The sequence below is a fragment of the Cebus imitator genome, unplaced genomic scaffold (genome assembly GCF_001604975.1).
Source record: "Cebus imitator isolate Cc_AM_T3 unplaced genomic scaffold, Cebus_imitator-1.0 Scaffold107, whole genome shotgun sequence".
Classification (NCBI taxonomy): Eukaryota; Metazoa; Chordata; class Mammalia; order Primates; family Cebidae; genus Cebus; species Cebus imitator.
This window is the reverse complement of record NW_016107422.1, coordinates 2,657,194-2,669,646: the sequence shown is the minus strand read 5'-3', so window position 1 is coordinate 2,669,646 and position 12,453 is coordinate 2,657,194. Positions and strand designations below refer to the sequence as shown.

At 48.0% G+C, this 12,453-nt stretch overlaps 2 protein-coding genes across 2 annotated transcripts in view; one reads left to right on the top strand and one right to left on the bottom strand.

Annotated features, from left to right (window-relative positions):
• The first annotated feature begins 3,769 nt into the window (after positions 1-3,769).
• Positions 3,770-12,453, top strand: part of GLRX3 (glutaredoxin 3) — a 43,163-nt gene continuing 34,479 nt past the window's right edge. The window contains exon 1 of the mRNA XM_017537868.2: positions 3,770-3,906. Coding sequence (XP_017393357.1) covers positions 3,815-3,906 — 92 coding nt within the window. The 5' untranslated portion in view covers positions 3,770-3,814. The remainder of the gene's footprint in view (positions 3,907-12,453) is intronic.
• Positions 4,843-5,623, bottom strand: LOC108310739 (small nuclear ribonucleoprotein G-like). Its single transcript, XM_037741794.1, has one exon. The coding sequence runs from the start codon at positions 5,225-5,227 to the stop codon at positions 4,970-4,972; it is 258 nt and encodes an 85-aa protein (XP_037597722.1). The 5' UTR covers positions 5,228-5,623; the 3' UTR covers positions 4,843-4,969.

Sequence of the window (12,453 nt, the reverse complement as noted above, 5' to 3'; positions counted from 1 at the left end):
AGGGGCCACCCTTTAGCGCTTGTCTGCTTTCGCTCTCTGGAGTGAGCTTGATAATAATTTGGGGAGCATTCTTCTGAGACCCTTTTCTAAGTGCCACTCACTGATATAGTTTTATGTCTCATTTACATTCAATTCTGCCTAAAAATGATAATCAGAACAATGTATCTTGTTTTATGACATGGTGTCTTTTTTTCCTGCCTATTACATTCTTTTCACAGTAAACTTTAAAGTCTTATTTACTTTTTTTTTTTCCTTGAGACGGCATTTTGCTTGTTGCCCAGGCTGGAGTGCAGTGGTGCCATCTCGGCTCACCGCAACCTCCGCCTCCTGGGTTCAAGCGATTATCTTGCCTCAGCCCCCCCAGTAGCTGGGACTACAGGCATGTGCCACCCCGCCCAGCTAATTTTGCATTTTTAGTGGAGACAAGGTTTCTCCATGTTGGTCAGGCTGGTCTCAAACTCCCGACCTCAGGTGATCTGCCTGCCTTGGCCTCCCAAAGTGCTGGGATTACAGGTGTGAGCCACCACACTCAGCCGTTTTTAACTAAACTTTTTATTTAAAAGTAAATGTAGATTCACATATGCTTGTAAGAAATAATACAAATCCTGTGTACACTTTCTTCCAATGATAACACCTTGCAAAACTGTAATATTACAACCAGGATGTTGATATTTATGAACAATCCAGGGATCTTTTTCAGATTTTCCCATTTTACTTGTTCTTGTGTGAGCGCGTGCGTGCACGCGTGTGTGTGTGTGTGTGTGTGTGTGTGTGTGTGTGTGTTTATTTTTGGTTTTGAGACAGGGTCTCGCTCTGTCGCCCAGGCTAGTGGGCAGTAGCAGTGCAGGCTCCCGTGATCTTCTCACCTCAGCCTCTCACCCAGCTGGGACTGCAAGTGTGAGCCACCATGCCTGGCTAATTTTTTTTTTGGTAGAGACTAGGTCTTCCTAAGTTGCCCTGCTGGTCTCCAACTCCTTGGCTCAGGCAATCCTCCTGCCTTGGCTTTCCAAAGTGTTGGGATTACAGGCGTGAGTCAGAGTGCGCAGCCAAGTTCTACACAATTTTATCATGTTTAGTTTGTGTTTCTACCACAGGCAAGATACAAAATGGTTCTTCATCATTCTCCCGTTGCATTTTAAATAAAATGATTTGCCGTGTTCAATACTATATATTTCTCCAGGTGAGGTACACAGGTGACAGGCTCCAAAAGGCCACTTTTAATCATTACAATAGTACTGCCCAAGAAAACCCAAGAGCCACAAATGAAAGTTGCCTATGGCCGGGTGCGGTGGCTCACACCTGTAATCCCAGCACCTTGGGAGGCCAAGGCGGGTGGATCATGAGGTCAGGAGATGGAGACCATCCTGGCCAACATGGTGAAACCTCGTCACTACTAAAATACAAAAAATTAGCCAGGCATGGTGGCACGTGCCTGTAGTGCCAGCTACTCAGGAGGCTGAGGGAAGGGAATCGCTTGAACCTAGGAGACAGAGGCTGCAGTTAGCAGAGATCGTACCACTCCAGCCCGGCAACAGAGCAAGACTCTGTCTCCAAAACAAACAAACAAAAAACCCCAAAAAACAAAAAACAAACAAACAAAAGTTGCCTATGAAATTAGACATTTCCCAGGAGCCAAAGGTAAAAGAGGCCAATTTAAATAATATATTTCAGGAAACCCAATATATCCAAATATCCTCATTTCAACATGTAGTCACTATAAAAAGTATGAATGAGGCCGGGCGTGGTGGCTCACGCCTGTAATCCCAGCACTTTGGGAGGCTGAGGCGGGTGGATCACGAGGTCAACAGATGGAGACCATCCTGGTCAACATGGTGAAACCCCGTCTCTACTAAAAATACAAAAAACTAGCTGGGCATGGTGGTGCGTGCCTGTAATCCCAGCTACTCAGGAGGCTGAGGCAGGAGAATTGCCTGAACCCAGGAGGCGGAGGTTGCGGTGAGCCGAGATCGTGCCATTGCACTCCAGCCTGGGTAACAAGAGCGAAACTCCGTCTCAAAAAAAAAAAAAAAAAAAAAGTATGAATGATTTGTTACTTTTCTCATACAGTCTTTGCAATCCAGTGAGCCTGCTCCTCTGCCAGCTGTTAGCATGGATTGAGCACCTACTATGTGCCTGACTCCATTCCAGACCTGGGACACAGACCAGTTCCTGCCCTTTGAGAACACAGGCCAATGGAGGGGACAAGCACAGTTCTAGAACACGAAACAGGCCATGGTAGAAGCATGCACATCGGGCTGGGAACACCTGGTTATTAGGGAAGGCTCCGTGGGGGCTTGGCCTCAAAGCCCAGTGGCAGCAGGGGGACCGGTCAGAGGGAGCCCCAAGTGTCTGTGTGGGAGCCCTCAAGAGGAGAGGCACTTTGGAGGGAAGGCCCAGTGTGGTTTGGGGACATACAGCAAAAGATGGCCCCTCCTCAAAGTGAATGGACGCTGGACTCTGGGGTGCAGGGCAGGATTCTGGGCTTGCTGTTGAAGTTTTCTTGGAGGTTGATGTCACTGGAGGTGTGGAGATGACTCAGGCCAGAAAGTGCGTGGGAAGCATGGAGAGTGGGGTACAGAGTCCACCACGTGGACAGCCAACATCAGGGGGATGCCCAAGGGAGAAAGAAAAACCAGGGACCACCTGAGGAGGCCAGGCAGGAGTGCAGGGATCTTGGAGGCAGGCCCCCAACCCAGATGGAGCCACCCCAGCCCCTTCTGTTCTGAGGTTACAACAGGTGATGGCTCGGTGGGGCTGCAATGAGAAGTGGCATGCAGGGAGGGCCAGGGGAGGAGAGACATGCTGTGGGTCCCAGGTTCAGATCCCAGGACTGAATTGGAAGGGCCCTGTCTGTGTTGAAGTTCAAGACCTACCACTTTTGTTCCCAGGCCTCTCAGTTCTTCCTTACTTTTTTGCAATTTCATTTTTGATAATTTCAGTTTCCTAAATGTACACATCTGACTTCATTTTCACTCACATCGCACCCTCACGCCTCCACCAGCCCTTTCTCACTATTACACACCCAGGAGACACAGGAGGTATAAGGAAGGTCTGGAGCCCCAAGAGCCAGGAGCCTTAGAAGTCAGGTGTCCAGAGAGCCAGGAACCCTGACACCCAGGATCCCCAACACCCAGGGGCCCTGACAGCCAGGAACCCCAACAGTCAGAAGCCTCTACCACCAGGAACCCCGATACCCAGGGTCCCCTACAGCCAGGAATCTCAACACCCAGGGACCCCTACTATATCCAGGAACACCGATACCCAGGAGCCCCTACTATAGCCAGGAACCCCGACCCCCAGGAGCCTCTAGTATAGCCAGGAACCCCGACCCCCAGGAGCCTCTAGTATAGCCAGGAACCCCGACCCCCAGGAGCCTCTAGTATAGCCAGGAACCCCGACACCCAGGAGCCCCTACTATAGCCAGGAACCCCAACACCCAGGAGCCCCTACAGCCAGGAATCTCAATACCCAGGGGCCCCTACAGCCAGGAGCCAATACAGCCAGGAACCTCCACAGCCAGGGGCCTTGACGGCCTGAAGTCACTACAGCCAGGAACCCTGACAGCCAGGAGCCACTAGAGCCAGGGAGCCCCGACAGCCAGGAACCGCGGGAGCCAGGAGGCCCGCAGCGGAGTGCGCAGACCTGGCAGGGTCAGAGCCCCGCAGCGTCCGCCGCCACTTCTGGGATTTCCCAGGCTCTGCAGCGGTCGGTGCACACAGGGGCGGGACTATTCCCCGCGCAGCCGTTCCGCGCTCCGCTGCCCCGCCCACATCCGGCCGCGGGCACTCGATTGCTCCTGTCTGGTGGCGGCAGCATGGCGGCGGGGGCGGCTCAGGCGGCTGCAGCGGCCGTGGAGGAGGTCGGCTCCGTCGGGCAGTTTGAGGAGCTGCTGCGCCTCAAAGCCAAGTAAGCGGGGAGGCGAGCGGCAGGAGTGAGGCGTCGGGGCAGGCGTGGCCGCGGGACCGGGCCGGCGTGGGACGGCGGGCCGCCCAGCCCGGCTCCTTGGCGCCCGGCTCGCTTCGGCCTCGGGGGACCGGGCCCGGCGCCGCCCGTGGACTCCCCCGCGCCTCAGGCGCTGACTGGCCGGAGCCGCGGGCTTCCCGCCCCGGGACAGCGAGCAGGGCGCGGGGTTCGCCCCGCAGCCCCAGCCCCACCCGGCCCCGACGCCGGCGACGGCTGTCCAAGCCCGAGGGACGCGACCTTCCCGGCGCCTGGCCTGGGCGGCCCCGCGGGGGACGGAGGCGGTGACTCAGCTGCGCCGCGGGGCGGGGCGGGGTACGGGGCGGCGCCGAGACCCCGGCCCTCCTCCGAGACCCCCGCCAGGGAGCGGGGAGCCGCGGCTGCGGGCTCCGCCTTTCCTGCGCCCGCCGGGAGGGTGCTGCAGGCTCGGCGTCGGCCCCTTCCACTTCGCCTCCCTCCAGGAACGCCCCTGTGGCGGGAAGAGCGACTGGGGAGCCCCGCGGCGCTCGCTAGGCCTGGCCGGCTTTTGAAGTCGCCTTTAAAGTTTGCTGGTCAGCAGGTAGAGCCAGTGTTCAGACTGAACCTGTTGCCGGAGACAGAGTTCCTGTTCGCTGAACTGGCTTAGTGAGAGTCCGTTCAGGTTTGGCACCGGTGTCAAGCCTGCAAGCCTTGGGGACACCGCAGGAGATCCACGGGAAGGCAGAGAACATGTTTTCGGGGTGTGCTAGAAGCTCTGAACTGCAAACATGCTGACGAGTCGGTGCTGCTGCAGGGAAAGGTCTGCACGTGGACTCTCCGTGGTAATTAATACCACCACATTGTAGACCACTCCGAGGACTGACTTGTTCCCTCAGTTGTATTAGTGTTTTTTTTTTTTTTTTTTTGACTATTACAAAAGTTTATTTAACAAAAAGTCTAATATGAAAATGTGCATAACCTAATTTTTACATCATAGTAAAACAGGCCCTGTGGAGAGAGGACATGGGCTTCCCCGCTGAACAGCCGTTATTTATACTCGTTCCAAGGCTTCTAACATGATGATACTATTTCCTCGTATTACCACCATTCCAGTATTGTTCTGTTGTCCGCTAGTCGCCATCTCCACACATTCATGGATCACAAGATTCATAAAGGGATCAAATCCCCGCAATATTCCTTGAACATGTCTGCCACCATTTAATTTCAATGATAACTTCTTGTCCATACATTTTTTCAACTCGGGAGGGTGAGCTTTGCTCATGATGGCTACTCCTCGGGCACACACCATATTAGTGGCTTTTAAGGGAACGCTTACGTTGGATTGCCTGGGATCCAGTCCTAACCCAGCCACTCACTAGCCGTGTAACCCCTGGGCACGTTTCATACCCAAGCCTCAGTTTCTCAGCGGTGAAATAGATTAGCGCCTATTAGTACCCCAGGGTAGTTGTGACGGTTAAATGAGGTGATGCACGTAAAATGTTATTAATACAATGCCTAGTATGCAGGAAACACTCAATAGATGTTGGCCCTTAGTTATTTCAGTAGGGAGCAGAGTGGTTCATGGAATTCACAGGCAAAAAATGGTCTGGCTCTGTCACCCAGGCGCGATCACGGCTCACTGTAGCTTCTGACTCCCGGGCTCAAGTGATCCCACCCATCTCCTCCTCCCATCTCAGCCTCCTGAGTAGCTGGGACCACACGGCTTTCACCACTACGGTTTTTTTTTTTTTTTTTTTTTGACACCGAGTCTCGCTTTGTTTCCCAGGCTGGTGTGCAATGGTGCAATATCAGCTCACGCAACCTCTGTTTCCCTGGCTCGAGCAGTTCTGCCTTAGACTCTCAGGTAGCAGGGATTACAGGCGCCCACCACCACACCCGGCTAATTTTTTGTATTTTTAGTAGACTGGGTTTTACCATTTTGGCCAAGCATGTCTGGAACTCCTGACCTCAAGTGATCCGCCCACCTCAGCTTCCCAGAGTGCTGGATTATAGGTGAGAGCCACCGTGCCTGTCCAATTTTTATATTTTTTTGTAGAGACGAGGTCTCGCCATGTTGCCCAGGCTGGTCTCGAACTTCTGGACTCAAGCGATTTGCCTTCTTCAGCCTCCAAAGTGTTGGGATTACAGGCATGAGCCACCACGCCCATCCAAAAATACTTATTGATGTAAATTTTGTTTTGTTTTGTTTTGGAGACAGGCTATTGCTCTGTTGCCCAGGCTGGAGTGCAGTGGTGTGATCTTGGCTCACTGCAGCCTCGACCGCCCAGGTTCAAGCGATCCTCTAACCTCAGCCTCCTGAGTACCTGGGACTACATGTGCCGACACCATGCTGGGCTAATTTGTGTATTTTTTGTAGAGATGAGGTTTCCTTCTGTTGCCCAGCTGGTCTTTGGAACACCTCAACTCAAGTGATCTACCTACCTTGGCCTTGTAAAGTATTGGTATTATAGGCTTGAGCCCCTAGACTGGCCCTGTTGATCTAAATTGAGTGAAATTTTGCTGACTGAATTTGAATTAGAGACAGGTAGTACTATGATTTTGTCATGGGGAGTGCAGGTGAGATGGGGGTGTTGCCTTTGGAAATGGGGAGGAGTGAGAGTTACTAATGCTTAGAAATGCTTTACTAATGGTTAGAAATGCTTTATGGGGGTGATGAAATTAAAAGTGTTATTTAAAACTGCGCCTTAGGCATTTCACGTTTACCTGAGAAATTGTTAAAAAAAAAGCAGGGGTTGGGGGGAACACTTAAAGTTTACTCACTGATGGAAGCTGAGTTCTTAATCATCCAGTACAGGTCAGCACAATCACAGGAGTCACCAGAAGTGGCCTCTTGAAGTAAGCAGCTCTTGTGTGGACCTGCTCTAAATAAACGTTTTGAATTTACATCACCTGAAAAGACTGTTTTGCGGGTGTGTGTTTTATGTTTGTTTTTATGCTTCATTTTTTAAAAAGTCCTTAAACTATCAAAATGGATAAAAGTTTTTTTTTTTTTTTTTCTTTTTTCTTGAGATGGTGTCTTGCTCTGTCCCCCAGGCAGCAGTGCAATAGCAGCCTGTGCCTCCCAGGCTCAAGCACTTCTCCTGCCTTAGCTCCCGAGTAGCTGGGATTACAGGTGCCCGCCATAATAGCTGGCTAATTTTTGTATTTTCAGTAGAGATGGGGTTTCACCGTGTTGGCCAGGCTGATCTAGAACTACTGACCTAAGGTGATCCGCCTGCCTCAGCCTTCCAATGTGCTGGGATTACAGGCGTGAGCCACTGCATGTGGCCAAAATGGATAAAAGTTTAAATGTAAACACCATTTGGATGTACCCTTGCCACTGGCCTGTGCTTGAAATGACCTAGAAAATAATGTACACTTTCCTTAGTGACTAGTTTAAATGGACACATGGGAAATGATGTGTGGCATCTGGGGAAGGAGCAAGTCTCTGCAGCTTTTTTGGTGAAGATGCAAACATTTAACAATATTGTGGTGGCTACACCAGCAATCCCAGCAATTTGGGAGGATGGGTTGAGGCCAGGAGTTTGAGACCAGCATGGGCCACATAGTGAGACCTCAGCTTTCCAAAAAAATAAAAAAAGTAGCCAGGCATGGTGATGCGTACCTGTAGTCCCAGCTACTCATGAGGCTGAGGTGGGAGGATTGTTTGAGCCCAGGAGTTCCAGGCTTTGGTGAGCTGTGATCCTGCCATTGCACTCTAGCCTGGGTGGCAGAGTGAGACCCTGTCTCAAAAAACAAACACAAAGTGCCCGCATTTTACTACTTATGTGGCTGTAATAATTTTAAATCTACTTTCCAAATCTTTGCTTCTCCAATTTTAAAATGTGACATGCATTGAAATTTTTTTTTTAAGTAATTGAGCCAGATATTTACATAAGATGCTGAAATCTCAGCTGGTCTATACTGTGGGGTTATTAATATCCATTTGCAGAGTAATTAAGCAGGTTTGCTTAGTATATAATATGTTTAATAAGTAGTAGCTGGTATTATCTGCAGATGAATAACTGAAGTAGTGGAATACTATAATAATTGAAAAACAACTACTTACTGATGAAGAGCTGAAGTTTATTACGTTGTATAAAATTACATTAGTCAGGATTTGAATGGTTTTTGTCTGATGCTTTTTTTCAACAATGCAGGCATACTGGGCTATCCATGAAGAGGGAAAGAACACTGTTACATGTAATCCAAAAGATTATATTTGTTTCAGATAGAGTATGTCCTTATAATATTGGACATTATGTGGTTAATTAAGAAATGAAAGTTAAGCATCTAAATAGGAGAATATTGTGAATAATTTCAACTAACTGCTAACATTATACCATGTTTTAATGTTTTCAAACGTTTTTGTTTCTTTTCAACATCGCAGAGTGCTGGGTATTGCTGTTTTACAGATGTGGAAGTTATTACTCTTCAAAGCCATGTTTGTAATTGTGAAAATGAAACTTGAATTCAGGTTTTTTGTTTTTTTTTTGAGACAGTCTCACTCTGTCACCCACGCTGTAGTGCAGTGACATGATCTTGGCTTACTGCAGCCTTCGCTTCCCAGGTTCAAACGATTCTTCTGCCTCAGCCTCCTGAGTAGCTGGGACTGCAGGCACGCATCTGGCTAATTTTTGTGTTTTTAGTAGAGATGGGATTTCACCATATTGGCCAGGCTGGTCTTGAACTCCTGACCTCATGATCTACCCAGCCTTGGCCTCCCAAAGTGCAGGGATTACAGGTGTGAGCCACCACACTGGGCCAAATTCAGGTTTTTTGTTTTTTTTTTTTAAGATGAGGTTTCACCATGTTGATCAGGCTGGTCTTGAACTCCCGACCTCAGGTGATCCGCCCACCTTGGCCTCCAAAGTGCATGGATTACAGGTGTGAGCCACCAAGCCCAGCCTAAATTCAGGTTTTACGGCACACTTTCTTCTTCTCTGTTTTACTTTTTGGGTTCATACTGTTAGAAAGTTGGGTAACCTACTTTAAGTTTTGAAAAATGTAGTTATATTATGAGTATTTTCCTGTGGCATTAAAAGTTCTTTGAAAATTTGATTTGTAATGGCTTTATAGTATTTTCTTATGACCATTTAAAAACTGTATTGTTGAGCATCAGAATTTTCTAGTTATTTGCTACGTAAAATAGTGGGAAAATATTGTCTCTTAGTTACTTCCTTAGGATTGATACTTATGTGTAAGAAATTTCTGAAAGATCTCAATTTAATTTTTACCAACAGAGTATGAAAGTACTTCTTGCCATCCTTTTTATCATTGAATATTATGATTTAAACAGTCCTCTTATTGGCTGGGGACAGTGGCTTATGCCTGTAATTGCAGCACTTTGGGAGGCCAAGGCAGGTGGATTGCTTGAGCCCAGGAGTTTGAGACCAGCCTGCTCACTGGCGAAACCCCATCGTTACAAAGAACAAAGCAAAACAAACCCAGAAAATAATAGCTGGGTTTGGTGGCGTATGCCTGTAGTCTGGGAGGCTGAGGTGGGAGGATCGCCTGAGCCCAGGAAGTTGAGGCTACAGTGAGCTGTGATCACGCCACTGCACTCCAGCCTGAGCATTAGAGTAAGACCCTGTCTCAAAAAAAAACAAAAACAAAGCAAAACAAAAAAAATGCACCAACAAAAGGCAGTAACAAAATGCACAGATCTTAATTGTCAGATTGATTAATTTTGACAGTTGTATGCACACCAGTAACCACCATTCACAGGAAGAATGTAGAACCCCAGGAAGTCTTCTATCCCCTTTCCCTTAACTACTGATCTCTTACTGTCACTGTAGATGAGCTTTCCCTGCTCTTGGACTTTGTGTGAGAGGAATCATACAGTCCTTTTTCATGTTTGTGGCATCTTTTGCTCACATATTTTTGAGCTTCATCCGTGTCATTGCCTGTGTTTGTAGTTGGTTTCATGTTACTGCTAAGTTATATTCTGTTATATGAATATCTATAACTTTCTCCCATTTGCGGACATTTGGCTAATTTCCAGTTTTGGGTTATTATCTGTAGGGCTGCTGTGAGCATTCTCTCATGAGGCCACTGTGAAACCTCTGTTTTTGTTCTCGCCACTCTTAGGCCATGGAGCTTCCCTGGATCCTCTTCATTGCTGGAGGCTATAGTGGACAGAGGCTCCCGAGGGAGGGTTTTGAGGGGATCAGGCCTTTGCTCTAGTTTTAGGGCCAGAATTCAGTTCCAGGGCCCCAGAAAACTGCAAGATAGACTGAAAAATGTAATCTAGCTGAATGCACAGGGGAAGATGAAACAGTGCTTGATTGAAACAGTGTAGTCTCTCTGCCTTGGACCTGAGGCCCCACCCACCTACTCAACCATTGAAGCTGCTGCGTTGTGTGGGATGCAAATTAACACCCAGTGGCTAGGGGGCCCCTATATGTGTCCTTCCTTGCCTTAGGTGGGTCTGTCTTTGGAGCTTCCTGCTTTCCTTTTGTGTGCCCTTCATCAGCCCTACCAGTGGTCTCTGCCCTCTGTTTTCCTATGTTTCAGCAAATGACTTTGCTTCCCACCTTAGATAAAACAGGACTTCTCCCTGAGCCCTCCTTCCACTCCCACCTCTCCCAACACATACCATTTATTCATAGCCTTACTCATTTTTAATTCCTTGGCTCCTGACTCAGAGGAGACTGCCCTTCTTCTGCAAGGTAAGCTGTTCTCTGCTCTGAATTTCCCCTCTCCTTACCCCTTCTGAGTCCTTGCGTCCTCAGCTGTCTTGTGTCTACAACGTTTCCCTTTCCATTTGCACTATCCCCAGGCGAAGAAAACATGAAAATATTCTTATATTAAAAATGCCATTCCTTGATTTTGTCTTTTCCTCTGCCTGTACAGATCTCTTAGAGTGGATCTCTGCTTCCTCATCTTCACTTCTGTTCTCAGTGGACTGCAGTCTGACCTGTGCTTCCATTATTTCACTGAAGTTACTCTGTTAGTTTCCTTTCCCGCTGCATTGGATGATTGTCACTCCCGCTTGATGCTCTTCTCTTGACTTCTGTGAGACCCTTTAATCTTCCAGTACCGTTTTGGACCCCATCTCTGCTTTACTACATGAGTTCCTTCTCCTCCATCTGTCCTAATTTGATATTGATAAGCCCCTGAGTCGCTGACCTCGGGTCTCTTCTGTGCCCCTCTGTATCTCTTTGCATTGTGGTGCTGGCACTGCTCCTTTCTTGATTCCCAAATCTGCATATCAAGTGCAGACTTCCCTGAACTCTAGACGTCGTACAAACAGCCTTTTAAACTTCCTTCCCTCAGGTTGGCCGCTTCTGCACTATGATTTGAGACATAGTGCCACCACTAACCATCAGCCCGTAAGCCAGAGCTTGGAGCCAGCTGTAGATTGTACCTCATCTGTCACCAAATCCTGCCCCTTCTACCTTCGAAATCCTAATGCTTCTCTTTGCTTCTGCTTTCCTGACACTTTATTGTAAGCTTATTTCTTTCTCACGGGTATTATTTGATTGATTTTTACAGTTACTCCTTTCTTTACCCCCAGGTTAGTTGTCCTTGGTTCCATGTTTCACCATGGAACATATTCTGTTCGTGATTTTTCAGAGTTTTTTAGGAGGTGGTATATTTGAACAGAATTCTATAAAACTGAAGGATTTTTCAGTTGGATATACCCATAGATGTTTTTGCCAAGAACATTTTGTATGAAAATTAACTAAAATAGATACAAATTATTACTCTACTATTCTGTGTGTTCATACTATAAATATTCAGAATTTTTTTTTTTTAAATGGGTCTTGCTTTGTTACCCACAGTGGAGTATAGTGGTAAAATCATGGCTCAACCTCGACCTCCCGGGCTCAAATGATCCTCCTACTTCAGCCTCCTGAAATGCTGACTACAGGCATGAGCCACCTTGCCTGGCCTAGAGAATTTTTTTTTTTTTTTTTTTTTTTTTTTTTTTGTTTGATTTTTTTTTTTTTTTTTTTTTTTTTTTTTCTTTGAGATGGAGTCTTGTTCTGCTGCCTAGGCTACAGTGCAGTAGTGTGATCTCAGCTCACTGCAGCCTCTGCCTCCCGGGCTCAAATGATTGAGCCTCAGCCTCCTGAGTAGATGGGATTACAAGTGTGCATCAACACACCTGGCTAATTTTTTGTATTTTTAATAGAGATGGGGTTTCACCATGTTAGCCAGACTGGTCTCGAACAGCTGACCTCAAGTGATCTACCCGCCTCGGCCTCCCAAAGTGCTAGGATTATAGGCATGAGCCGCTGTGCCTGGCCTAGAAAAATCTTTTGTAACATAATATTAAAAAGTATAGGCTGGGCGCGGTGGCTCACGCCTGTAATCCCAGCACTTTGGGAGGCCGAGGCGGGTGGATCACGAGGTCAAGAGATCGAGAGCATCCTGGTCAACACGGTGAAACCCCGTCTCTACTAAAACTACAAAAAAATCAGCTGGGCATGGTGGCACCTGCCTGTAATCCCAGCTACTCAGGAGGCTGAGGCAGGAGAATTGCCTGAACCCGGGAGGCGGAGGTTGCGGTGAGCCGAGATCGCGCCA